The sequence below is a fragment of the Malassezia restricta genome, chromosome IV (assembly GCF_003290485.1).
Source record: "Malassezia restricta chromosome IV, complete sequence".
Lineage (NCBI taxonomy): Eukaryota > Fungi > Basidiomycota > Malasseziomycetes > Malasseziales > Malasseziaceae > Malassezia > Malassezia restricta.
Window position 1 is genome coordinate 83,436 of NC_040196.1, and position 25,792 is coordinate 109,227.

Below are 25,792 nucleotides of genomic sequence, written 5' to 3' on the forward strand. Positions count from 1 at the left end.
TGCCCTGATGCGCCTCGCATGGCTCTGGTGGGCGGCGGCGTGTGCCGCTGTGCATGCGCTGCCTTCAGACGAGACCACGCGCACACAGAGCGAGGCGCTTGAAGAAGCCCTTGTTATGCTGCGCTCCCTTGTTGGTCAGAAAGACTCGTTTATCGATACCCCCTCGTCGGGCGGCCAGCTCCGACGCATTTGGCGGCGTTGGACGCAGCACCATGCTTTGTCACCCCAGCAACATGCGATGGGCACCTACACAGGTACCATTCGCTATGCTCTGGCTACGCTGCTCGATTATGTCATGGACAAGCCTCGCGATCCCCAACGTGCGCCGCACACGTACTATGACTCTCCCGTCGTGCCTCTATGGCCTGACTGGGACTTTGACGCCGACAAAGCGGCAGGCACGTACCCTGCCATAAATGGCTGGGAACAGGCGATGTGGGGCCCGTTTGTCGGCCCCATCCACGATGCACCTTCACCTGCTATGTCCTCTATCGTCCACAACTTTACCTCGGCGTACTCGAAAAGTTCGCTCTTAGACCTTGTGCGTGGCGACATGCCACCGCCTATCACACCTACTCCGGATCCGGCGCTGCAAAATGTCAGGGTGCACGCGATTCGCCTGCTTGAATCCGTCGCATACCCCGACAATGATGACAATGACGCCGAGCACCTCATTCGCGCTTCCTTTATCGCGAACCAAACACGCACACCGCAGTCAGATGCGCTCTGGATCTTAGGCGAACATTACCTGTGGGGCACGCACGGTGCACAGCCCGACATTGAGAAAGCGCGCCAAGCGTACGAACGCCTCGCTCTGATGGGGAATGCGACGGCGCATGCACGTCTCGGCTACCTGTATTCGAGTCGCTTTATGGCCGACATACACGGTGCGCCGCGCTCTGAAGCCGAGGCCTTGATCCATTATACGATGGCTGCGCAAGAAGGCGACTGGCACGCCATGAATGCCCTGGCGTATCGCCAACTATATGGCCTCGGGACATCCGTCAATTGCACCGAGAGCCTCATCTGGCTCGACCATCTCGCTCAGCGCGCCCATAACGAGTTTCTTGCCGGTCCACCGGGCGGCCTGACTCTGCCGTATAACAAAGTTCGCCTCAGTGACCGTGTGCGCCTCGGTGGCCCGACATTTCAACTGGCGTCGGGTCAGCATTTCAAAGCCACATTCTCGTCCTCGCCCATCTCGTACTACAAAGCGCTGTCGGACAAACCGCCAGCACTGCTCCTTGACGCACATGCGCTGCACGAGCTCATGGAACAGTACGAATTTCTCGCACAGGAGGATCCTATCGAGCAGATCCGTTACGTGTTTGCGATGTACTTTGGCAGCATCGTCGGGTACCGCGAGTCCCTCGGTGCTGTGCGTCCGAACTACACCGAGGCAGCGAGACACGCCTTAGCCCTGGCAACCAAGGCATGGCCCATTCCCATTTTACTCTCGCATGTGGACGAAGAACTCGTGCGACATGGACGCCGTGGCCCGCTGTTGCGCTACGTGTCCCTTCCATCGTATCAAGCCTATGCAGCCAAGAAAGCCGCCGTACTTCTGGGCGTCATGCACCTGCGTGGCGAAGGCGTGCCGCAGGATGCCAAGATCGCGAAAGTATGGCTCACGCGCGCAGCTACCGAGGGCGACGCGCTTGGCATGGCGTACCTTGGCATGATGTACGAGCATGGATACGGCGGCCTCAAGATCGATACCTCCCGGGCCTGGGACTTGTACCGCCATTCGTACAACAACACGTCCCTGTCGCTGCTCGGCATGGCCAAGCAGCAAATCAAAGCGGGACACCCCGAGCATGCTCAGCCGATCCTTTTGAATGCGCTGGAGCGGATCGGCACGCCCAAGGGCCTAGCATTTACCTCGGCCAAGTTTGATGCCTTGTATTGGAACGCAGGCCTGGAGGCGGATTACCTGTACAAAGCCCCGGATCCAACGCGCTGCCGCCAGGTCGCGACCAAGTTCCAGGCACTCGTGCACCGTGGCGACTGGGAAGATCCTGTGTACCACCGTGGCGAGGCTGCCTTGGATCGCGGCGATGTCGCCACGGCGCTTCATGCATGGTCCATGGCCGCCGAGGCGGGCATGGCTGAGGCGCAGGACAATGTGGCCCACATCCTCGATCAGTTCACGTCGTGGCGGCACATCGTCGAGCCACGCCCATACGATGCCCTGGCGCTCGAGTACTGGGCGCAGAGTGCGATGCAAGACAGCACTCTTGCTCAGACCAAGATTTGCGATTATGTCCTTCATGGCTTCCTACCACACCGCCGCAGCATGGCACAGGCCGCTCGGTGCTACCGCTCGCAAGTTGATGGGTCGAACGATCTACTCAACAAGTGGCGTCTCGCACAGCTGTACGAAGATGGCGCAGAAGGCTTTGAGCGTGACTTTCCCCTGGCCAAGCGCCTGTATGACGTGATTCTGCTGCACAGCCCCCTCCTGAATCTCACTGTCACTTGGGCTCTTATGCGTCTGCACGCCAAGGCATTCTGGGCGATGCTGTGTGGCGATACCACCGCTCAGAGGCTCTTTGCCTCGTACATGCCCACCGTGTCCCTGCAAGTGTCGTCTGACTGGCTCTTCGATGCCACATTGCTCCTCGCCAGCCTGGCGGCTCTCGGCCTCCTCGTGCTTGTCCGTCGGCATATGCACCGCCGCTGGACCGAAACACAGCGCGCCTATCAGGACGCGCGTACACTGTAGGGTTCTGTACTGTAGCTTCCATCGTCCCCTCATCATATTATCACGTGTTGGCATAGGTGGTGGCTCTTCTCGTTATGCACGTCCCTTGGCTGCTGGCCACCGGCGTAGCACTGTGTGCTGCTGCCGGATCGCTGCCTTCGCACCAAGTGACGGACTTGTCTGAAGAGGCCCGATCTCACTACTTTGCTTCGCAGTACGCGGGCGCTCACGAAGCTGTGGATGCTGCCCTTGCACTTCTGCGCTCCCTCACACGCGGCACCCTACATGGCTCTACATATGCCGTGGAAGAGGTGCCCCTATCTTCTTTTCGTTCCCAGCTAGCTTCCTGGCTCTCTTGGTGGCTGCATCCGCCTCAGCATCGGCGCCGCGCCGCGCACACATACTATGACATGCCTGAAACACCCCTCTGGCCTGATTGGGATTTTGACGCGGATTCACACACCACATTTCCCGTTATCAATGGATGGGAACAGGCCATGTGGGGCACAGCGCCCGCGTTCCCTGACAGCGTGTCTCAATCCATCAATGAGTCGCTCGCAGCTGGCTTGTATCGACGCACGCACAAAAAACAGACATTGATCGACATGCTTCGTGGCCCCATCACCACCAAGCTCGTGTCTCGTGATTCACCGACAGACTCGACGAGGGAGCATGCTCTGCAGCTGCTCACATGGGCTGCCGATCTCCTGTCATCCGATGCACTGTGGATCCTGGGCGAACATTACCTGTGGGGCACGCACGGTGCACAGCCCGACATTGAGAAAGCGCGGCAAGCGTATGAACGCCTCGCTCTGATGGGGAATGCGACGGCGCATGCACGTCTCGGCTACCTGTATTCGAGTCGCTTTATGGCCGATATGTATGGTGCACCGCAGTCCAACGCCGAGGCTCTGGAGCACTATGAGCTCGCTGCAAGCAGTGGCAACTGGCACGCGATCAATGCCTTAGCATTTCGTCTGCGGTATGGCATCGGCTTAAGCCAGAATTGTACACGCAGCCTGGAACTATCTGACCAAGTGGCCACGCAGACATACGCGCAGTACCTGGACGGCCCACCAGGTGGCCGGACGCTTCCCTACTCCAAGGTTCGCCTGAGTGATCGCGCCTGGTTCATGCTCGGAGAAAAGCCCCTCCTGTCGGAACGAGATATGCGCGTACACATGTCACCGCCGGCCTGGGTGTCCCATTTTCCATCGGGGCCGATCAACTATCGAGCTGCTCTCGTCCAGCCAGATGCTATGGATACCCTCCTTGCCCACCACACCAGCAAGGTCGACGAGCAAGACGCTGTCAAAACGCTCGAATATGCACGATACCTCTACTATGGCAGCATTCTGAGCGACCACGACGCACTTGGTGCTATACATCCAAATCACACGCTAGCTGCTCAACTTGCGTATACCTTGGCCGTGCAGCGCTGGCCGACACCCATCACGATACAGGATAATGACAATCCTCATGAAATGCGCGACAAAGCTGCATCGATGCTCACCACGCAGCCGATGCCCGAGGAGCAAGCACAGATCGCCGCTAGTGCAGCCGCTCTTCTGGGCCTGATGTATTTGCGTGGCGAAGGCGTGCCACAAGATGCCGAGATCGCCAGTATATGGCTAGCGCGTGCGTCTGAAGCGAAAGATCCACTCGGCATGACGTCTATGATCATGATGTACTTGAACGGCTACGGCGGCCCTGCCAAGGACGAGAAGAAGAATCGTGCGTATGATCATTATGTCACGCAGTACCTTGACATCTTTCACCCTGAGCTGATTTTGGCCAAGTCGGAGCTGGGGAAGTACGAATTTCGTCAGAACAACACAGACAAAGCGCATTTGCTATTCAAACGTGCCCGCAATGCTATTCAGCTAAGCTCGCAGATGCCCGGACGCTATTTCCTCATGAGCAAGTTTGAGCCATACTATCTCAGTGCGCGCCTCAGTGTCGACAAACTCTACCGCGAGCGCCATTATGATGGATGCCCGACGTGGAGTATCGAGTCGTTCCGCGTATTTGCTCATCGTGCGGACTGGTCTGATCCGATGTATCATCGCGGCGAGGCTGCCATGGATCGCGGCGATGTATCGACGGCGCTTCGCGCCTGGTCTATTGCCGCTGAGGCCGGCATGGAAGAGGCACAAGACAATATCGCCTACTTCCTCGATCCCTATGTCCACGGCCCGCTTTCGGACAGCGACCAGATCTTTTTGCACACCGAGTCTCGGAGGGAGCCCTCGAGCTACGTGCATCACATGGGTGAATTAGCGCACCACTACTGGACACTGAGTGCCAAGCAAGAAAGTGCTTATGCCAGGCTCATGCTATGTGACTACTTGAAGCGGCACTCGCCGGACGATGTCCAAAGGGTAGCCACATGCTACAAGGCGATCGACAGCTACCATGCCCGTATGCGACTAGCGCAATGGCAAATCGAGCGCGAACATGACTTTGTACTCGCCAAGCAAGCTAATGAGCGTCTCAGCCCTTATGTACAGCTAGGCGCCAACCCTGCCTGGCCCCAGATGGCCTCGTGCCTCCGCCTCTACGTGTATGCCCTAGCAGCGTGGGCCCTTGTGAAGGGCGACGCCTCAGCACAGCACTTGTTTGGCATCCACCGTATACCCCTCGTTTCGGACGTCGTGCTATTCACGACGGGCATCGTGGGCCTGGCTACGCTGGCGCTCGTTCGACGGCGTCTGCTTCGAGGCCTGCGCGACATGCCACGTACCTAAGCGTGTCGGAGGCCCATGCGTAACCTACATAGCTCGGCCGAATATACGAACACACCTGTCTCGCCAGCGTGGAGCACTAAGATGACACGCGTACCTCATTCCACATGCATCGAAGCACACAGATGCTGGCGTGGGTGGCGTTCGTGGCTGCCGCGCTGGTCTTGCTTGCTTCGCCAAGCAGTGCGATCGGCGTAGTCAGTATCGACTATGGTACGGAATGGATCAAGGCTGCTCTGGTCAAGCCCGGCATGCCTTTTGATCTCGTGCTTGGCCGCGACTCGAAGCGCAAAGTGCAGGCAAGCGTCGCATTCAAGGGCAAGGTACCGACGGATGGTCGTCTTGAAAAGATGGAGCGCCTGCTTAGCTCGGACGCGTACGCATTTGCATCGCGCAGTCCGCTGCAGAGTTACCATGCCGCCAAGCTGCTCTTGGGCCAGACTTGCCGTGCCGATGGAAAAGACACACCTGCCGTCGAATACTACCGCTCCGTACTCGGTAACCATGTGACGCAGCTACCGGGAGGATATGAATCCGGTTCTACTTGCGTGATCATGCCCTCGCCGTCCACGCTGCCTACCACTTTCTGGCGGCCCGAAGAGATTGTCGGTATGCAGCTGGACCACATGCGTGAGTTGGCTGAGGAGACGTCCGGTGAACTTCTCAACATTGGTCGCAGCTTTTCGTCTATCTTTGATTCGGCACGCAACGGCCTCGATACCGTCATTACCGTGCCCATCTTTTACACTCTGCACGAGCGTCAGGCCCTGCTGGATGCGGCGCTGCTGGCAGGTTTCCGGCCGCAGCTGATCAGCGATGCGGCCGCTGCGGCTACGAGCTATGCCCACAGCCGCACGTTTGCCAAGCCTGAGCGCCACATCTTCTACGATGCCGGCTCCGGCTCGGTACGTGCGACGCTCGTGGAGATGGGCCCGTCGACGGACAGCACACGATCGGGTGCGAATCGCGTCACGGTACTTGATGCTGCATGGGACCGCCTCGCTGGTGGTCTAGCTATGGATCTTGTTGTGCGTGATATGCTGGCAGACGCCTTTGACAAGGCGAACCCATCTGAGCCGTCTGTGCGCCAGAATGCCCGGGCCATGGCGCGTCTTTTGCGTGAGGCCAACAAAATCAAACACGTGCTGTCTGCCAATGCTGCAGCGAGCGCCAGCATCGAGAGTCTTGCCAACGACATCGATTTGCGTACCTCTATCGATCGCGAGGCCTTTGAGGCACGCATGCGTAGCGACGGCCTCATCCAACGCTTTGGCCAGCCGATCGATGAGCTGCTCACTCGCACCAAGACCGCATGGTCTGACATAACGTCCGTGGTCCTTGTCGGCGGTGCTTCGCGTGTGCCGTCTGTGCATGCCGAGCTCCTCGCTCGTGGCGTGCCGCAGGAGAAGCTCGCTCAGAACGTGAATGCCGACGAGGCCGCTGTCCTGGGCGCCGCGTTGGCCGTGGCGAGTACACAGCCCCAGCTACGCATGAAGCCCGTGGACGTGGTCGATGCGCACATGTACGCCATCCATGCGCACGTCCAGGGCCGCGATGAGCTCGTGTTTCCCGCTGGACCGTATGTCCCTGGCACGGAATGGAACTTGACGCTGCCGAACGTGCGCACGGACGCGAGCATCGAGCTTTTCACGCCGACCAAGGAGCGTCTCGATGCAGGTGATGCGGGCGCACTCCAGCGTATCCGCTTTGAGGGCGTCGACCGCATCTTTGGCGAGCTGCGTGCGTTGGGTATCGATGTGCAGACGCTCCCGACGAAGCTGAACGCCTCAATTCGGTCCGAGCCGTTTGGCACGTTCCTTGCCAGGTTCCCTCTCTTGACCATTGAGCCACCGACGCCGTTGCCGGAGGCGCTGCACACGTTCTTTGGTGTCAATGCAAGTGCACCGAAGAACGAGACCAAGCCGCCAGCGCCACGTCTCATTGATCTGTTCCCGAACTCGACGTCCCTTGGCCCGGTGCGACCGCTCGCTGGCCTGGAAAAGGCGGGCTCGTTTGAGCGTCTGCGCCTCATTGTACACGAGGCACGCCAGCGTGCGCTGCGCGACACGGCGTTTAATGAGCTCGAGTCGTCCGTCTACCGCTCTCGCGACATGATGCAAGACGATGCGCTTGCTGCCGCGCGCACCAACGATGAGGCCCAGCGTGTTCTCAGCAAGGCCGACGAGCTGGGCACGTGGCTCTCAACGGAGGCCGACCAGGCCGATGCCAAGACGATCCAAAAGAGGCAGCGCGAACTCGATGCCCTCGTGAGCCCCATTAGCCGCCGCATGTCTGAGGCGGAACGTCGCCCGGCGATCGTAGCGGATATGCGCACCACGCTCCAGCGAGCGAGGACGTTTGTGGATGAGGCCAAGGCCAATCTGACGCAGGCGCTCGCGCAAAAATCCGCGAGCAAGTACACGGCCGCGGAGCTAGACACATTGGATGCGCAAATTCGCAAAGACGCAACCTGGCTTGAGGACGGCGTGCTTGCACAGGACAAGCGCAAGCTGCAGGAAGAGCCTGTGCTTTTTGTGAGCGATATTCTCGCTCGCGACCAAAAGCTCCAAGATACGGTCAAGCGTCTGAGCCGTCGTAGGATCCCCAAGACGCGACCGAAGAAGTCGTCGAGCACAACCTCCGCTTCCTCGTCCACGTCGACATCATCGACGACGACCACGCCGGCGACCTCGTCGTCTCTCACGAGCTCGACGACGTCCGCGGGGACCTCCACATCCAGCAGCCGACCCGTGCATGACGAGTTGTAGACCGATAGAAGCGTCGCTGACGTCTCCACATCCAGCCCTTAGCGGTGACGATGAGCCATGGCCAAAATAGTGACATGCCGTATGGGCGAAGACAGGCGAAGCTTTCAGAGCGGTACATGCGCATGAGCGTAGAAGATGTACTGAAAGACCTAGATGTACCGTCGCTGGAGCAGGGCCTGGACACTGAAACGGTCCAAGCGCGTCAGCAAGAGCATGGCAAAAATGAGCTCGAGGCGAGTGAGCCGGACCCGCTATGGCTTCGATGGCTGCAGCAGTTCAAAGAGCCGATGAATGCACTACTTATCGGAAGTGCTGTTGTGAGCCTGCTGGTAGGCGAAACGGATGATGCCATTTGTATCACGCTAGCACTGGCGATTGTGATCACGGTTGGTATTGCCCAGGAGTACCGCTCGGAAAAGAGCCTCGAGGCCCTCAGCCACCTCGTTCCGCACAAGTGCCAGGTCGTACGTCACGGCACGACGCGCACTATTGACGCATCGGAGCTCGTGCCCGGCGACGTGATCAAGCTGCGCACGGGCGACCGGATTCCCGCTGACATGCGCCTCGTCCACGTATCGGATCTGGACGTGAATGAGAGTGCTCTGACGGGCGAGACAAGTGGCGTGCGCAAGTCGACCGACGAAAAGACGGAGGAGCCCACGAACCTCGCCTACATGGGCACTCTGGTGCAGAAGGGCTCGGCCACGGGTGTGGTATATGGCACAGGCGTGCATACCGAGTTTGGCGGTATCTTTGGCATGGTCGATACGGTCGACGAGCGGCAGACGCCCCTCCAGCTGAGCATGTCAGACCTCGCACAGCGCCTCAGCATCCTCAGCCTGTGTCTTATTGCCGTCCTGCTCCTGGTGGGCGTGCTCCAGCGCAAGTCGTGGATCGAAATGTTCACGATGGCCGTATCACTTGCCGTCGCTGCGATCCCGGAAGGACTGCCGATTGTCGTGACGGTGACGCTGGCGCTTGGTGCGCTGCAAATGTCGCGCCGACATGCGATCGTCAAGCGCCTCCCGAGTGTCGAGACGCTTGGGTGCATGTCCGTCATCTGCTCCGACAAGACTGGCACGCTCACGACGGGCCACATGCGTATTGTGCAGCTGTACACGGTGCCTGACGGACTTGTGGACGCGCGTCCGCAGTCGCTCTCGCAAGCCATGACCCGTCACCTGCAGGCCGGCTTTTTCTGTAACAACGCCACACGCAACGAACGCGGTGAGCTCATTGGCCAAGCGACGGAAGTCGCCATGGCCGAGGCTCCCGAGCTGATGGGTCTCTCACTCGATCACAAGGACTGGACACGCACGAACGAGGTGCCGTTTGACTCAGACCGCAAGTTCATGGCCGTCACGGGCCAAGGCGATGCAGAGCGCACGCCTGGCTCGGCACAGCTCATGAAGGGCGCGCCAGAAGTCGTGCTCAAGCACTGCACGACGTACCTGGCCCAGCAGCGCCCCATGCAGCTGACCGAGCAGGTGCGCCAGGAGATCCTCCATGTGCTCTCCGACTGCACAGAGCGCGGTCTGCGTGTCCTTGCCACGGCCATGTCCACCAACGGCCGGCACTATACGTTCTGTGGCTTGCAGGCCATGCACGATCCGCCACGCGAGCAAGTGCATGATGCGATCCGCACGCTGCAACGTGCGCAGGTGAATATCGTGATGATCACGGGCGATGCCGAGACGACCGCGCGTGCGATTGCGCAGCAGCTCGGCATTGCGTCGTCGCCCACGGTCATGACGGGTCCTACAATCGAGTCGCTCAGCGATCGCCAGCTCCAGGATCGTGTGCGACATGTGTCGGTGTTTGCGCGGACCAAGCCCGAGCACAAGCTGCGTATCGTCTCGGCCCTGCAGGCGAATCAAGAGGTGGTCGGTATGACCGGCGACGGCGTGAACGATGCGCCTGCGCTCAAGCTCGCCGAGGTCGGCATTGCGATGGGCTCAGGCACGGATGTGACGAAGGAGGCTGCCGATGTGATTTTGGTCGACGACAACTTTGCGACGATCATGGGCGCCGTGCGCGAGGGCAAGAGCATCTTTTACAACATCCAAAACTTTGTCACGTTCCAGCTCAGCACGAGCATCGCGGCTCTCGTCCTCATCTCGCTCAGCACGCTCCTGAAGCTGCACTTCCCCCTGAACGCCATGCAGATCCTCTTCATCAACATCCTCATGGACGGCCCACCCAGCCAGAGCCTCGGTGTCGATCCGGCGCACGAATGCGTCATGCAGCGCCCGCCGCGTGCGAGAGACTCGCCCGTGCTCACGAAGCGCCTCTTTGGGCGCGTCGCGTTCACAGCCAGTGTCATGGTGACGCTCACGTACGTCGTGTTCCTCTCGGGCTACGTCTCTACGATGGAGAGCCGGCACGAGTCGACCATGACATTCACGTGCTTTGTGATGCTGGCCCTCGTCTCGGCCATCCAAAACCGCGGGCTGTACACGGGCCTTTGGGAGAACCCGATGCTGCTGTGGACGACGGGCGGCAGCTTGGCGATGCAGCTGCTCATTGTGTACTTTGGCCCGCTCCAGCGCATCTTTTTGACCGACGCGCTCTCGGTGAACCATCTCTTGTACCTCCTCGGCATGTCCATCACTGGGTTCGGCATCCAAGAGTGCCGTCGCATATACGAACGATACCTCGATGACCACGCATCGGACACGATGGCCTGATCACGACAGCCGCCGCTTTTTGCGATCAACACACGCCTCACAGAACCACTCGCCCTGTGGCACCTCATCCAGCGGCGGCGAGAGGCAAGATAGGTGGTATGGATTCTCACATCGATCGCACTCAAGGAGCGTCGCATCGTCATCCTCATTACTTTGCCGGCACACCATACACACGCTCGACGACTCCGGCACGGTCGGCGGGTAGCGCACCAGGTCCGCATACGCTCCGTCGTCGTCCGGCTCGACCAGCCAGTACGACGTGTGCCGCCCGCTCGCCAGGCCCACGACACGCAGGCCATGTACCATGTCCAGCTCAGCTGGCACGGGCGGCGCCGTATGCGCGCCCAGCTCGGCATGCCACGCCTGCTCGCCCCACGCCCAGACACGCGATGATGCCAGGCACTGGAACGTATCTGCACCGGCCGCGACGCAGTGTACATCATAGTCGGCAAGCTCTTGTAGTGGCTTGTATATCAGGAACGACTGGTTCGGTCCCCCATCGCCCTTGGCTCGCCATGTGCCGGCCGCCCACAGGCGGTGCGCCTGGTCCACACACCATGTGCTGGTGCGGCCACATACGACACTCCGCACACGCTGCTGCTTGCGCACAAACTGCGGGATGCGCACAGGCGAGCCCTGGTCCATCTGTGTGCCGCATCCAAGGCGCGAAAGACTCGCCGTTCCCCACACATAGACGTATCCCTCGTGATCCAGCGCGGCTGCATGGCTCTCGCCACACGATACCCGCGCGATATTCACAAGCGGCGCGATACGCATAGGCTGCCATACACAGTCGTACACCAGCCGGCTCGGGCCCGTGTGCCGGTACATGCCGTCGCCCAAGACCCCCGACTCACACGAGCCCATACCATAGACATGCCCCTCACGCGTCACGACCAAACTCCACGCGCGGCCACACGCAGCATGCACTACACCAAAAGGCATATCCACACGCTTGAACGGCGTCTCACGTGTATGCATGCCACACTCGCCATGCTCATGCGAGCCTGCCGCATACACAGCACCCTGAGCCGTGACGAGCAGCGTGTGCGTCGCACCCGTGGCACCCGTCGCAATCACGTCGTCAGCAGCCAGCGGCGGCTCAAAATCACGCTCACGATCAAGACACCTCGCATGGTATAGCCATCCAGATCCACTCACACCACACTGGCCCTCACGGTTGCGGCCATACACGTACGCGTCACCCTCCACTGACAAGAACACAGCATGGTCGGCCACACAGGACGTAAGAACCTCGCGCACACGAATATGACACATAGAACGCAATACATGCGGTGCAGCAAGGCACTCACCGGCGCCCACGATATCGTGCCCCGCCTCGTCGGCGGCAACACGACCACACACCAGCACGCGACCCCACCCACGGCGGCTCATGGTGAGAGGACAACGCGTCGTGCCTCGGATGTTTCCCACGTGCTTCCTCCACACTTTCCGCCTTCATGGATCTCGCCGCGCCTGACGCTGCGCAGCGTGTGTGGCGCGAGGTGCTGGGCCCCGACGCCGGCTCACGAGAACAGTATGAAACACGGATCCATGGAAAAAAACTGCCGCTCGCGAATATCGATCGCCCCGCGCCACCTCCCGCCACACCGATGCTGCGGCACCAATATGCCAAGGCGATGCGCCGTGCCACACGTACGCCTGCCAAGGCGAAACGGGCGCGACGCCGGCCCGTCAGCACCCCATCGTTACCGCAGATCGAGCCCCTTGTCTCATTGTGGACGAGCTATATCCGCGATGCTCTGGGCCTGCATGGACTCACACGCACGTCGGCGAATCTGCGTCTCCAGTCCACCTCATACGTCACGTCGCTCCAAACCTCGCTGCTAAAAATGGACTGGACGGGCGCACACGCCACAGGTACGTCGCCCTGCACTCACTCGCAGTCATACGCTCATCACAACCGACGCACGTGCACATCAGTGGCGTCATTGTCCAGGAAACCCACGAAACGCTCCGTATCGTGACGGATGGCTCTATCAAATGTAAGTACGCGCTACTGACCCATCAGGCATCCCCAAACACAACACCGTGTTTCGCCTAGACCTGCCGCTGGACGACGGATACCTAGGCTGTGACGTGCACGGAAATCAAGTACGATACACATTGCCTACGAGAGTGACACGAAAGCACAAAGCCCGGAAAACGACGGAAATTTAAGCTTCCGCCTCCTTGCAAAGGTCCTTGGAGTTAGACACGTCCTTGGTCACAATCTTCACGCCACCATACTTGCTCAGACGCTCAGCCAGCACATCGCCACCAATCGTAGCGGGCGTCAGTACACCACCCTCTTGTCCCAGCGTCGACAGGCGCTGCTTCTCCAGTGCCAGCGTCAGAGCCGTCTCGGAGATGAACATGGCCGTGCGCAGATAGCCAGGATCACCCTTGACGCCAAAGGTTGCCAGACCCACCGTCTTCTTATCGGTGCTGTAGGCCAGCGTACGGATATCTCCAAAGCCCTGGAGCTGCTTCTCTATCGGCGCACCCGTGCCCTGGGGCACGCTCTTCATCATGAAATCACCCACAAACGGCACATAGCTCACCAACCACGCAACGGTCATCATGATCGTCGATGTAATGTAGGCAGCGATGACCGACGGCACAATGAAGCCCTCCAGGTAGCGGAAGTGCGGGCCGTAGCTCGTCGGGTGATTCACCTGTTGCAGCAGACCCCACGAGCGATTCGTAACACCCGTGTTGTGCGGCGTGAATAACGTAAAGGCACCGTACTTGTTGAACTGCGGCAGGAAGCGTTGCATCACCACCTGGGCCTTCTGCGAGCCGCGGATAGGGCTCAGCTCGTACGCATCGTGGAAAGTAATAGGCGACACCTTGGCCTGGCCGACCAGACTGGCGATCGTGCCACCAGAGATAGAGCCCTTGACGAGGTAGCCACACAACGCATGGTCTACATCAGCCTTGCCACCGCTGGCCTTGCGCACTTCTTGCACAGCCAAGTACGTGGTCAGGTCGAATGGCAGACAGTCAAAGCCCGACGAAGGCACAATAGCCGCATGCGTCCGCTTAGCAACGTCGTGCAGCTCACGCTGAATGCGTTGGTACACACTCCCTTCACCCGTCAGGTCAACGTAGCCCGTGCCAGCCTCAGCTGCGGCCTGTGCGAGTTCGAAGCCCTTGTACAAGGCGTACGGACCAACCATGTTGATCACGACACTCGCTTGCGCCACCATCGACTTGATGCTGTCCATATCTTCAGCTGAGGCTTTGATCACACCGATGCTGTCCAACCGCTCCTTGGACACGCCCGTGAGCTTGTCCATCACTCCACGGATCTTGGCCTCGTTGCGGCCAGCAAAGGCGACCCTAGGCTGCTGAGGGTGCTCAGCAAGATACTGGGCGGCAAGGCTACCCGTGAATCCAGAAGCACCATACAAAACCACATCGTATGCACGCGTTGTCATGATGAGAGTAGGTGGCAAAATCCCGCGAGCCGTAGGTCCATGCGCATATCCGTCATCTCCACGGAGCAAGCATGCCACATGGGGATTACCTAAGACGTGACGCGTCCTGTCCAGTCTCGTGCTCGTTTTCCATTGACGTTGTAAGATGGCGCTCAAAGTGCCGCGAGCAGGTGGACCAAGCCTGTTCAAAGATGGCTACAAGCAATTTCAGGGCATTGAAGAAGCTGTGCTACGGAATATCCAGGCCGTGAATGAGCTGTCGGACATTGTGCGCACTTCGTATGGCCCCAACGGACGCAACAAAATGATTGTCAATCACCTCGGTCGTATTTTTGTGACGAGCGATGCCGCCACGATCATCCGAGAAATGGAAGTCGTGCACCCTGCTGCGAAGCTCCTTGTGTATGCGTCTCAGCAGCAGGAAGCGGAAATGGGCGATGGTACCAACTTTGTCATGATCCTCGCGGGCGAACTTTTGCGCCAGGCTGAAGTGCTCATTTCGCTGGGTCTGCACCCCACGGAGATTGTGCAGGGCTACGAACTCGCACGCGATCGTGCTCTTGAGATCCTTGATGACCTTTCGATCGCGACGCTGTCGTCGCCACCGACGCAAGAGTCGCTGGCCCTCGCCCTGCGTCCGACGCTGGCGTCGAAGCAGTACGGACATGAGGATATCCTAGCGCCGCTAGTCGCGCAGGCCGTGAGCATGGTCATTCCCTCGAGTGCTGCGACGTCGTCCACACTTCGTGACTTTAGTGTGGACAATGTGCGTGTTGTCAAGATCATGGGCAGCAGCTTGTCTCAGAGCCGTGTTGTTCGTGGCATGGTATTTGGTCGCGAGCCGGAAGGCAGCGTCAAGTCGGCCTCGGACGCCAAGGTCGCTGTGTTTTCATGTGGCCTAGATATCAGCCAAACTGAGACCAAGGGCACGGTGCTATTGCACAATGCGGAGGAGCTGAAGAACTTCTCGCGTGGCGAAGAAATCCAGCTCGAACAGATGCTCAAGGAAATCGCTGACTCGGGCGTCAAGATTGTGGTGACGCAGAGCTCGGTGGGTGAGTTGGCGTTGCATTACCTCAACCGCTTGGGTATTATGGTATGCCGTGTGCCGTCCAAGTTTGATCTGCAGCGCCTATGCCGCCTGCTGGGCGCTACGCCGCTGGCGCGTATTGGTGCACCGATGCCGGAAGAGGCCGGTTTTGTTGACTCGGCCGTGACGACGGAGATCGGTGGTGACCGCGTCACTGTTTTCCGCCAGGAAGAACAGGGAAAGGGGGGCAAGTCGCACCCGCGTCTAGCGACGATTGTTCTGCGTGGCGCGACGACATCCATGCTGGATGATGCTGAGCGCACGATTGAGGATGGCGTGAACGCAGTCAAGTCTCTGACGCGTGACCCGCGCCTGGTGCCGGGCGCAGGTGCGACAGAAATTGAGCTGGCGCGGCAGATTGTGGCGTATGGTGAGCGTACGCCTGGCTTGAACCAGCACGCGATCAAAAAGTATGGCGAAGCGCTGCAGGTGATTCCCCGTACGCTGGCCGAGACGTGTGGTCTGGACGCTACTGACGTCGTGAGCAAGCTGCATGCACAGCACGCTGCGAAGGAAAAGGCTGACACGGGCGTGGACGTTGAGAACGCTACGGACGGCACCATGTCGACGATCGATGCGCAGGTGTTTGACGTGCTCGTCGCGAAGCACTGGGCACTGCGGTACGCGACGAATGCGGCGATCGACGTGCTGCGTGTCGACTCGATCATCATGAGCAAGCCGGCGGGCATCAAGGCGCCGGGCCGAAACCCAAACTGGGATGAGGATTGATCACCATAGTGTCTATCTAGGGTATGATTAGAGCCCGTACCGCTCTTCGAGACGCTGGCAGATCACGGGCGGGAACTGCGCCTTGTGTGCATCCCATCTGTCCCCGCTCATGTCTCGGAAGCCATACAGGATCTTGCGAAACTCGTTGTTGAGACGCTCGCTCGGTGCTGTCCAGCGCACGACGGCATTGCAAAAGTAGGCAAAGCCGGCCGTCGCACCGTTCGGATTCGCATGGATCATCATGCACAGGCCCAGGAAAGCCGATTCCTTTTCGTCGTTGTCCTTAATATCCCACAGAGCCTGGCACCACGGCTCCATGAACACGGGCAGCTGAGGCGCCACGAGCGGCGTGGCCACGAGGCCCAGCCGACCAATCGTGACGGCGGCATTTTCCGACAGACTCTTCGCACACTTGGGATGCATCAACACGGCCATGAGCTTGGACAGCAGCTCAGGCACCCACACGGGAAAGTCGGTATCGTTGGGGCATTGCAGCGCAATCTCGCCGGCGGCCCACGTCGCATTGTTGCACACAGACAGCGCATCGTGCATCTGCTCGACACTGATGTGCGAGAGAACGACGGGCATGTACGCAGCGAGGTACGGCTTGAGCTCAGAGAACGCATTGATCGCCAAGTCACCCAACAGCGCAAAAGCGGACTGCCGGACAGGCGGCTCAATGTGGGTGAGGCACGGCAGCAGCTGCGGCAGGATCAGGGGCTGGACGTGCGCGACGAGCTCCTGGCTCTGTGCACCCAGGCCCTGACACAGCCCACTGAGCAAATCGAGCGCGACAATCAAAAACGTATGGTCCGGCATCTCGTCGTCGTCGTCGGTCAGTCCATGCACCGCCGCTTGTTCATGCGCGCGCAGATTCTGGTGAATGATAGAAACACACCGCTGGTACACAGGCACGGCATGCGGCTGGAATCCCGCGCCCATGGCAATCGTCACCGACGCCATGCATTCGAGCAACGGGATCAAGTCCGGATCGGCGTCGTCGAGCGCGGCCCACTTGGCCGTGAGGGGCATCATCAGCATGTGGATGTACTCGGGCTCATTGAGGGCAGGGCCCACACTGTCAGCGAGCGTGCCGACCGCATCGTACAGGATGAGCATGTTCTTTTGGTGATACTTGTCAAAGGCCATGACCAATGCACGCAGCACAGGCGCGAGAAAAGGCGCCAGGGCCGGCCCGACCTCCTCTTCCAGCGTCGCAAAGGCACTGCAGCCTGCCTCCTGTACACGCTTGTTGTTGTCCAGCACCATCGCCAGCAGCCCTTCGAGCACCGGCACAAAGTACTGCTGCTGGTGCTCAGCTGCCTCACCGGCGCACCACGAAGAATAGCGGCCGAGTGTCCAGCAAGTGATGGAGCGCACGAGCGGCTGGGGATCCCGCAGCATGTTGACCAGGAGCGGAATCAGCGTCGGCAGATGCGGCGTCATATCCTCGATACAGCCCTCGGCAATCGCTCCCAGCGCCAAAATACCCGCTTCCCGCTGGATCCAATCGTCACTAAACAGGCGGTCCTTGAGGAGGGGCAACAGATCAGGCAGAATCTCGTGGCGGAACTGCGTCGCCAGCACATCCAGCGCAGCCGCGCAGCACTTGCGCAAATTCCAGCTGCCAGCTTCGTCATCCAAGTCGTCGTCCAGCTCGTCGTCGTCCCATTCGTCGTCGTCGTCAAAGTCGGCATCAATCGCCGCGCGCGACTTGTGCCCTGAGCCCTGTGCTTCGTCGTCGCGCTCACTGCGGTGCATCGTGCCGCCATAGTGTCGCGGACGGATGTCTTCGGGTCGATCGGGCTCCGCTGCATCGTCCTGGATATCGCCCATCATCAGCAGAGACAGCTCGCTGTACACCATGCACTTGAGCAGCACGGGAATGATCCGCGGCAGGTTCGGCCGCAGCTGCTCCGACAGACGCGGCTCCTCGGCAAATTGGAGCCAGAACTCGGCCGCTTCCAGTGCCACATCCTCATCACTGTCCTGCGTCGAATACAGCATATACTCCACGACACTGTTCATATCCGGCGCGAGCTTTTCGGGCCATGTGCTCAGCACGTACACGAGCGCCTTGCACACAAACTTGCGCACGATCGGCCGCTCATCCGTCGCTCGCTGAAAGAGCACAGCCACGTACGCGTCCATGTTCGCACTCATGGACGGTGAGCCGATCTGGATGAACTGGTTCAGGCTATTCAGCGCATGCACACGTATGCGGGCGTCTGCATGCGCCGTAGCGTGCAAGAGCTTCGGAATCAATACATCCAGCGGACGCATGCCCTGAATCTCGCAGGCATCGAGCTCCTCAGGCATATCTTCGCTGATTTTCGCAAAGGTGCTGAGCGCCGCCTCGGCCTCGTTGAGGTCACTCGAGTCCATCGCCTGCGTGAGCGTCGACAGACCATCGATCCAGTTCACCGGCTTGACGACTTGCATGAGCACGGCAATGATCTGCGTGGCCACATTCCGTAGCACGGTATCTGAGAACGACAGCGCCGGCAGAATCATGTGCTGGACAAATGCGAGCGATTCAGGCGACACGCGCGGGGCATTGAAGTAGAGATGATTCTTCGCGAGCAAGCCAGCTACCGAGCGCGTCGACACCTCCTCGCCGGTCATCTGCACAAACACCAGCACAAGGTAGTTGAGGTAGTCCGGGATCTGGCTAATGGCATCGAGACGATGGGCAATACGGCGCTGCACTTCACGCTCTGTGCTTGTCGACTGCCGGAACAGCTCGACAAGCTCGGCAAGCCCTTCCGGCTGCGGACTCCACGACGCAGCAGCCGTCGTCATTACAGTGGTCGCAGGATCGCGGATCGCCGCTGTCCCTCCGTCGCTGCGGCCGCGGTGTGGTCCTTCGTGAGGTTATGTCATGCTTAGATCATCTTCTGGCGGGCGGTGCCTGGGCCCAGGGCGCCAAGCCAGCGACACCTCCACGATGTCGTCGGCCTACTTTGTGGGACTCGACTTGTCGACGCAGGCGCTCAAAGCGTCGCTGCTGGATGCGTCGCTCCGTGGTGTAGATGAGGTGAGTGTGCGCTTTGACGTCGACGTGCCTGAGTTTGGCACGAGTGGCGGCGTGCTGCGTCATGGCCACGCGCTGCTCGATGAGCCAGAGGCGGTCGCGGCGCCGGTCGACATGTACGTCGCGGCTATGGACGTGCTATGGGACCGCATCGCAGAAAAGTGGCCCGTCGATCGCATCGTCGCTCTGAGTGCCGCTGGACAGCAGCATGCCTCCGTCTACTGGGCTCAAGGCGCGACGGACCTGCTCCGCGACGTCGAGGCACATGCTCCGCTTCGTCCTCAGCTGGCCGGCGCGTTTTCGCGCGCGATCGTGCCCAACTGGCAGGATGCCACGACCCTCGATGAGTGTGCCGAGCTCATGCGGTGGGCAGATACCACAGGTGGCATGTGCGAGGTCACAGGCAGCATGGCTCACACGCGCTTCACCGGCGCTCAGATTCTGCGGTGGCGCAGGCGCCACCCTGAGCAGTATGCGCGAACGGAGCGCATTGCGCTCGTGAGCAACTTTGTCACGACGCTCCTGCTAGCCGGCGGCGCCGATGCGCGCATAGCGCCACTAGATCAGAGCGATGCGTGTGGCATGAACTTGTGGGATATGCGCACGCGTGCGTGGAGTCAGCCGCTGCTGGCGATGGTCGATGGTGCGCAAGCCGGTGCGTTGGAAGCGAAGCTGGGCCACGTTGTGCTGGATCCGCGCGTGCCCGTCGGACGCGTCGGCACATGGCTCCAGCGACGCTACGGCCTCGCATCCTCGTGTCTCGTGTGCCAGGCCACGGGCGATAATCCCGCGACGCTGCAGTGCCTGACACCACGGATGGGCGAGGCCGTCATCTCTCTCGGCACATCGGACACGGTGTTGCTGCCCAGCCAGGTATATACGCCGGATCCCACGTACCATATCTTTGCGCATCCGGTCACGACAGGCGAGGCGCACGGCACGCCGCCGTACTTCCTCATGCTCGTGTACAAGAACGGGTCGCTCGCGCGTGAATGGGTGCGTGATACGTATGCGGGCGGCACATGGGCCGGCTTTGATGCGGCGCTGCAGTCGGCTGCCGAGCCACTGCAGCGTGGCACGGGCTTTTTCTGGCTGCGTCCGGAGATCATTCCCTGGCACGCACGGGGCCTTCACCGATTCAACGAGCATGACGAGCCGATCGAGGCGTTTGAGGACGCAACGTACCATGTGCCTGCGATCGTGCAGAGCCAGTGCCTGGCGTTCAAGACGAGCATCGATCGCGTCCTTCGCACGTCGCGCACGCCTCTGCAGCGCGTGTATGTCGTCGGTGGCGCAGCTGAGAACGAGCACGTGTGCCAGCTGCTCGCTGATGTGCTCGGCTGCGACGTCGCGAGGCCGCGCATCGTCGGCCGCTCTGCCGAGACGGGCCAGCGCGTGCCGTACAACTACTGCTCGGTCGGCGCCGCCTGCCGCGCTCGATGGGTATGGGCCGTCATGCAAGGCGAGCATGCGCCGTTCGAGACGTGCATGACCGAGGCGCGGGGCGGAGAGGACGCATACGACCTGGTAGCGCGGCCCGACCCGGCGCGGACCGAGGCCTTTGCGGCGTGTGTGCCGAGGTGGACGGCGCTGGCATCACGCGCCTATGCGGAGGGCATCGAGTAGGCGGTGCATCGCTTGATTCTCGCCCCACGTGCGCTCCAGGCGCGCGATTTCGGTGCGGGTCTGGGTATGTAGCGCGTGCCACACGTCGCGCGTGTAGGCGAAGCTGTTCGTCACGTCCTGCATGTACGCGACGGCCTGCTGCTTGAGCGCGGGGTCCTGGGTATGCTGCTGCAGCATCGTCAGCAGGGTAGCGTCCTTCGCTGTGCGGACGGCATGGATGAGGGGGAAGGAGAATTTGCCCTCGGTGATGTCGTCGCAGGCCGAGGGCGGCTGCAGATTGAGGTAGTCGTCGCGTATTTGGAAGAGCAGGCCCAGCAGATTGGCCAGCGGCACGAACGGCGCTGCGTCCGTGTCAGCGACGCTGTCCATCAGGCAGAGGGCGACGCGGAACAGGCCGCCCGTCTTGTGGACGACCATGTCGGCGTACTCGGACTCGGTGGGGCATGTGGCGTGCTCGCGCCAGTACAGCTCGAGACCCTGGCCACGATGCAGCCACTCGAGCTCGCGTATGAGCGCCGGCAGGGCGCGTGGCTGCCAGTGCGCCACATCACTGAGGACCTGGAAGTAGGCGTAGTTGGCCGTATTGATCGTCTGCGCTACGCCAAATACCTTGTGAGCCGCAGGCGCACCACGCCGCATGTCAGAGGCATCTTCGACATCGTCGATCATCAGACTCGCGTGGTGCAGGCGCCGGATCAGGGCCTTGATGTGCGTCAGGGCCTCGCTCGCGACGCTGGGCATCCACACGTGAAACGCGTCCAGCAGGTGACTGCGGAACTCTTTGCCCGGCTGCGCGTCCAGGTACGCGTACGGCTCCATGATCATGGCCTCCTGCGCCGGCGTCCAGGCCGGCTGGGCGGGCAGGCGCGCTGCGATCGGCGGCCCCATACCAACCGCGCCGCCACACGCGGCGGGCGAGGAGGCGTTCGTATCACGTGATAGACGAAAAAAGCGGCGAGGGGCGGCGCCGCGGCCTTTTTGACGCGCGCCATGAGTGTGAACAGCCTGTTTGATACGCAGTTTGTGGTGAAGGAGATTGATCCTGATGGCAAAAAGTTTGACAGGGGTATGTGTGTGTGTGCGTGTGCTGACGCCAGTCTCGCGTGTGATTGCCACGTCGCCGACGCTCGACATGACGCTGTCGATCGATATTGCGACGGACATTTACCCCGTGCACGTCGGCCAGCAGCTGGCGTTCCTGCTCGTGTCGTCGCTGCGTCGCGACAAGGCTGAGAGCGACAGCGCTGCGGACCGCGATGCGTGGCGTCTCGACCAGGACGACACCTCGCTCGCGAGCGGGTACGACTATGTCATGTACGGCAAGATTTTCAAGTACGACGAGCGCAGTACCGAGCAGGTATCTGTCTACGGCTCCTTTGGCGGCCTGCTGATGGCCCTCACCGGCTCGTTCCGCCATCTGAGCAAGATCACGGTCGGCGCGAACGTGTACCTCCTCCTGCGCTAAACCCCAGATACCCCATAGCCTCTTCCACGTGATCCGACACCAGCCCTACGTCTCTTTCCACGTCATGCCGCGCAGCGGACGTGGCCCGCCGCGGCGTGCGGCGCATGGTGCGTGGGTCGACGACGACGATGCGTGGGCGGCGACCTCGGACGACGACGAGTTTGTTGCGCGCATAGCCACCGAGCCCGTCGCGCTCTCCGCGCCGAGTCCGCCTGCGCCGCCTGCCTGGACGCTCGTGACGTCGGAGCCGCCGGCCGCCGAGCAGCACTCGCACCCGACGCGAAAGACGTCGGGCGCGAGCGCTGCGACGTCTTCTGCGGCAGCAGCAGCAGCAGCAGCCGACAACGACGAACAGACATTTACCTGGGCCGAGCGGCATATGGCGCTCGGCTCGCCGCACCTCGGCGCGACGCCACCCACCGTTTACCTCGAGGCCGTGGTGGAAGATCCCATGTTTCTCCTAGCCAAGTGCAAGGCACGCACCTATACCATGTCGCCGCCGTCGACGCCGAAAGACGAGAGCGCGCCACCGCCGCTGCCGACCGAGGACGTCGGCACCTGGATCGGCGCTGCGGCCTTTGATCCGCTGGCGACGATGAGCGATGGCGTCTTTACGACGCCGAGCCTGCCACCACCACCACCGCCGCCATCGTCACCGCCCCGCGCGCCCGCAGCGCGTCTCGAGCGGCGCACGTCCTCCCGCACCCTTCGCAACCGACACCGACTCGTGCAGTGCCTGCAGAGCGAGCACATTGACATGGCGGTGCTGCGGTCGCTCGCGTGGAAGGGCGTGCCGCCTGACCTGCGCCCGATTGTGTGGCCGATCCTGCTGGGCTACCTGCCGCCGACCGCGGCGCTGCGCACCTCGACGCTCGCACGGAAGCGCGCCGAGTACGCGTCGGGCGTCGAGCGCGCGTTCCGACGCGAGTCGCTCGACCGCGCGGCATGGCACCAGATCCGCATCGACGTGCCGCGGACGAACCCGGGCCTGCGGCTGTGGCAGCAGGCCGAGACGCAGCGCGCGCTCGAGCGCATCCTGTACGTGTGGGCGATCCGGCATCCGGCGTCGGGGTATGTGCAGGGCATCAACGACCTCGTGACGCCGTTCTTTGAGGTGTGCTTGAGTGCGTACACGGACACGGACCCGGAGACGTTTGAGCTGGCGACGCTGCCGCAGTACGTGCGCGAGGCGCTCGAGGCGGACACGTTCTGGTGCATGTCGCGCCTGCTGGACGGGATCCAGGACAACTACATCTTTGCGCAGCCGGGCATCCTGCGGCAGCTGAGCGTGATGAGCGACGTCGTCCAGCGCATGGATCCGGAGCTGCACGCGCACCTGGCCGAGCAGGGCGTCGAGTACATGCAGTTCTCGTTCCGCTGGATGAACTGCCTGCTGATGCGCGAGATGAGCGTGAAGAGCATCATCCGGATCTGGGACACGTACCTCGCCGAGGGCGCCGACTCGTTCGCGGGCTTCCATCCGTTCGTGTGTGCCGTATTCCTGCACCGGTGGCGCGAGGCCCTGCTCACTATGGACTTTCAGGGCATGATCATGTTCCTCCAGAGCCTGCCGACGCAGCACTGGTCCGACAAGGACGCGGAGATGCTCCTGAGCGAGGCGTTTATGTACAAGTCCCTGTTTGGCAATAGCGCGCACATAGGCAGCTAGTGGGCCGCCTCCTCCTCCCACCATCCCTCGGTGCTTTTGGGCCGGCGCAGCGACGGCGTCCGCCGCGGCGCGTCGTGCTTCTTGACGCCGATGCCGAGCGACGCGTCCCACGCCGCCTTCTGCGTGCGGAACACGGCCATCGTCGCCTGCGCATCTTCCACGGGGCTGTGCGCCGCGTGCTTCGCCTGGATCTCAATGTCGAGGACGAGCCGCGCGAGCGTGCGCAGACCGGGCTGCTTGTTGCCCGCGAGCTCGCGCAGCGGCTGGAACGTCGACGTGTCGCGGATCTTGTGCCGCGGATGCGAGAGCAGCAGCGCCTTGAGGTCGTTGTGGATCGCATGGCCTACCAAGACGCGGCCCTTGATGAGCTCCGCGACGCGCGCCTGCACCTCGGCCAGCGGCGGCGCGTGCTTCAGGTCCGATGGCCGCACGCCCGACACCCACGTACGAAAGTCCGTCACGCGCTCGCGCGGCCGCACAAACGTGTCGAGCACGACGTGGCCGTACCAGTTGACGATCGACACACGCGCGAGGTGCGAGCCCGTCCCGCGTGGTCCGACACCGACCATCTCGCAGTCGATCGCGAGGTAGTGGCCCGGCTCGCGCTTCGCCGCCGTCGCATTGTATGGCTCGCCCAGCACCTGCCGCTTCCTCGCCTCCGCCGTCGCCGCCGACGGCGCCTCGCTCATTGCGAGCGCCAAGTCGCCCGGCGCCAGGTCCTCGGCGAACCACGGCAGCGCGTCCGTGGCGCTCGTCGACACCACCTCGGCCTTGGCGTGCAGCGAGCGTGTCGAGCGCTTTTTCCGCGGCCCCTGCATCTGCTGCTGCAGGGCCTTCCAGTGGCTCCCTGCCGGGGCATCGGCCGTCATGATGGTGGAGGGTCGCGGCGGCTTTTTTTCGCCCTCGCTCTTTGTCATCATGCTCCTCGGGTGGCGTTGGGGCCGGTGCCTCGGCGTGCGTGCGTACACGAGCAAGGCCGACGATGTGCGTGTGATCTACCGCGGCGGGCCGTACATGCGCAAGCCGTACTTTTACGCGGCGGGCGCGTGCTTCGTGCTCGCGGGCCTCAACTTTGGCCTGTTCATCCGCGACTACTTTGTGTGGCCGCTGTTCCCGACCGACGGCGCCGTGCCGGAGCTCGCGCGCCCGAGCCTGCGGTACTCGCTCGCGGCCGGCACCGTGCTGTTCGCATCGCTGTGCGGCTGGTACTTTGTGTTCGCGCCGAGCCGGATGGTGACGCGGCTCACCGTGTACCCGGCGACGGGTCTGCTCGGCATCCGCACGGCTGCGCCGTCGCCGAGCCGGCTGCTGCCGAGCGCGTGGACGCGGCGGCCGTTCTTCCAGCGCGCCGGCACGGTGTCGCCGCACGACGCGCGCGAGCGCCTCGTCCCGCTGCGCGACGTGTACCGGCTGCAGGGCTCAGCCGAGGGCAGCGAAATGCAGGTGTGGGACGAGCTGCTGCAGGGCCGGCACAAGGACGCCGTGCCCGCGGCGATGCGCTCGCGCCTCGCGCGCTTTAAGCTGGGCGCATCCAAGTACGACCAGCAGGACATGCTCATGCTGCGCGTCGGCGCCTCGCGCCTCGCCTTCCAGCTCACCGCGCGCCCGGACGCCTCGAGTCTCGCGCCGGTGCCGCCGCCGCGCGGCCTGCGTGGCTGGTGGCAGCGTGCGCTGCGCGGCGCGACGGACTGGGACGCGCCGCGCGGCTACGTCGCGTCGGCGGCCGAGCAGCGCGCGCCGCGCATGCGGCGCAGCGAGCCGTGGTTCCTCGACCGCGCCAAGTTCGATCAGCTGTTTCCGCTCGATGCGTCGCGCTACCGGAAGCGCACGTAG

General features: G+C 61.8%; 15 protein-coding genes across 15 annotated transcripts; 10 read left to right on the forward strand and 5 right to left on the reverse strand.

The window, feature by feature from the left end:
- Positions 1–7: 7 nt before the first annotated feature.
- Positions 8–2,725, forward strand: MRET_2415 (SEL1 domain protein; the record flags this gene model as incomplete). Its single annotated transcript, XM_027629042.1, has 1 exon — positions 8–2,725. One exon carries the CDS (start codon positions 8–10, stop codon positions 2,723–2,725), a length of 2,718 nt encoding a protein of 905 aa, XP_027484876.1.
- Positions 2,726–2,799: 74 nt separating this feature from the next.
- MRET_2416 (ER membrane protein that plays a central role in ERAD) lies at positions 2,800–5,451 on the forward strand (the record flags this gene model as incomplete). The annotated part of the gene is made up of 1 exon (XM_027629043.1): positions 2,800–5,451. One exon carries the CDS (start codon positions 2,800–2,802, stop codon positions 5,449–5,451), a length of 2,652 nt encoding a protein of 883 aa, XP_027484967.1.
- Positions 5,452–5,555: 104 nt separating this feature from the next.
- MRET_2417 (heat shock protein 70 LHS1) lies at positions 5,556–8,216 on the forward strand (the record flags this gene model as incomplete). The annotated part of the gene is made up of 1 exon (XM_027629044.1): positions 5,556–8,216. One exon carries the CDS (start codon positions 5,556–5,558, stop codon positions 8,214–8,216), a length of 2,661 nt encoding a protein of 886 aa, XP_027484968.1.
- Positions 8,217–8,266: 50 nt separating this feature from the next.
- On the forward strand, positions 8,267–10,903 carry MRET_2418 (Ca2+-transporting ATPase; the record flags this gene model as incomplete). The annotated part of the gene is made up of 1 exon (XM_027629045.1): positions 8,267–10,903. One exon carries the CDS (start codon positions 8,267–8,269, stop codon positions 10,901–10,903), a length of 2,637 nt encoding a protein of 878 aa, XP_027485131.1.
- MRET_2419 (regulator of chromosome condensation (RCC1) repeat protein) lies at positions 10,904–12,298 on the reverse strand (the record flags this gene model as incomplete). Its single annotated transcript, XM_027629046.1, has 1 exon — positions 10,904–12,298. The coding sequence occupies one exon, from the start codon at positions 12,296–12,298 to the stop codon at positions 10,904–10,906; it is 1,395 nt and encodes a 464-aa protein (XP_027484972.1).
- A 65-nt stretch (positions 12,299–12,363) lies between these two features.
- On the forward strand, positions 12,364–12,968 carry MRET_2420 (ribonuclease P protein subunit POP4; the record flags this gene model as incomplete). The annotated part of the gene is made up of 2 exons (XM_027629047.1): positions 12,364–12,784; positions 12,811–12,968. The coding sequence occupies 2 exons, from the start codon at positions 12,364–12,366 to the stop codon at positions 12,966–12,968; spliced, it is 579 nt and encodes a 192-aa protein (XP_027485038.1).
- A 112-nt stretch (positions 12,969–13,080) lies between these two features.
- MRET_2421 (saccharopine dehydrogenase) lies at positions 13,081–14,346 on the reverse strand (the record flags this gene model as incomplete). The annotated part of the gene is made up of 1 exon (XM_027629048.1): positions 13,081–14,346. One exon carries the CDS (start codon positions 14,344–14,346, stop codon positions 13,081–13,083), a length of 1,266 nt encoding a protein of 421 aa, XP_027485037.1.
- Positions 14,347–14,491: 145 nt separating this feature from the next.
- On the forward strand, positions 14,492–16,165 carry MRET_2422 (T-complex protein 1 subunit theta; the record flags this gene model as incomplete). Its single annotated transcript, XM_027629049.1, has 1 exon — positions 14,492–16,165. The coding sequence occupies one exon, from the start codon at positions 14,492–14,494 to the stop codon at positions 16,163–16,165; it is 1,674 nt and encodes a 557-aa protein (XP_027485040.1).
- A 27-nt stretch (positions 16,166–16,192) lies between these two features.
- Positions 16,193–18,967, reverse strand: MRET_2423 (transportin-1; the record flags this gene model as incomplete). The annotated part of the gene is made up of 1 exon (XM_027629050.1): positions 16,193–18,967. The coding sequence occupies one exon, from the start codon at positions 18,965–18,967 to the stop codon at positions 16,193–16,195; it is 2,775 nt and encodes a 924-aa protein (XP_027485039.1).
- A 79-nt stretch (positions 18,968–19,046) lies between these two features.
- MRET_2424 (xylulokinase) lies at positions 19,047–20,825 on the forward strand (the record flags this gene model as incomplete). The annotated part of the gene is made up of 1 exon (XM_027629051.1): positions 19,047–20,825. One exon carries the CDS (start codon positions 19,047–19,049, stop codon positions 20,823–20,825), a length of 1,779 nt encoding a protein of 592 aa, XP_027485034.1.
- MRET_2425 (geranylgeranyl diphosphate synthase, type III) lies at positions 20,796–21,713 on the reverse strand (the record flags this gene model as incomplete). The annotated part of the gene is made up of 1 exon (XM_027629052.1): positions 20,796–21,713. The coding sequence occupies one exon, from the start codon at positions 21,711–21,713 to the stop codon at positions 20,796–20,798; it is 918 nt and encodes a 305-aa protein (XP_027485033.1).
- Positions 21,714–21,815: 102 nt separating this feature from the next.
- Positions 21,816–22,290, forward strand: MRET_2426 (DNA-directed RNA polymerases I, II, and III subunit RPABC3; the record flags this gene model as incomplete). The annotated part of the gene is made up of 2 exons (XM_027629053.1): positions 21,816–21,891; positions 21,923–22,290. 2 exons carry the CDS (start codon positions 21,816–21,818, stop codon positions 22,288–22,290), a joined length of 444 nt encoding a protein of 147 aa, XP_027485036.1.
- A 64-nt stretch (positions 22,291–22,354) lies between these two features.
- On the forward strand, positions 22,355–23,959 carry MRET_2427 (TBC1 domain family member 2; the record flags this gene model as incomplete). Its single annotated transcript, XM_027629054.1, has 1 exon — positions 22,355–23,959. One exon carries the CDS (start codon positions 22,355–22,357, stop codon positions 23,957–23,959), a length of 1,605 nt encoding a protein of 534 aa, XP_027485035.1.
- MRET_2428 (RNA exonuclease 4) lies at positions 23,956–24,828 on the reverse strand (the record flags this gene model as incomplete). Its single annotated transcript, XM_027629055.1, has 1 exon — positions 23,956–24,828. The coding sequence occupies one exon, from the start codon at positions 24,826–24,828 to the stop codon at positions 23,956–23,958; it is 873 nt and encodes a 290-aa protein (XP_027485032.1).
- On the forward strand, positions 24,827–25,792 carry MRET_2429 (uncharacterized protein; the record flags this gene model as incomplete). The annotated part of the gene is made up of 1 exon (XM_027629056.1): positions 24,827–25,792. One exon carries the CDS (start codon positions 24,827–24,829, stop codon positions 25,790–25,792), a length of 966 nt encoding a protein of 321 aa, XP_027485031.1.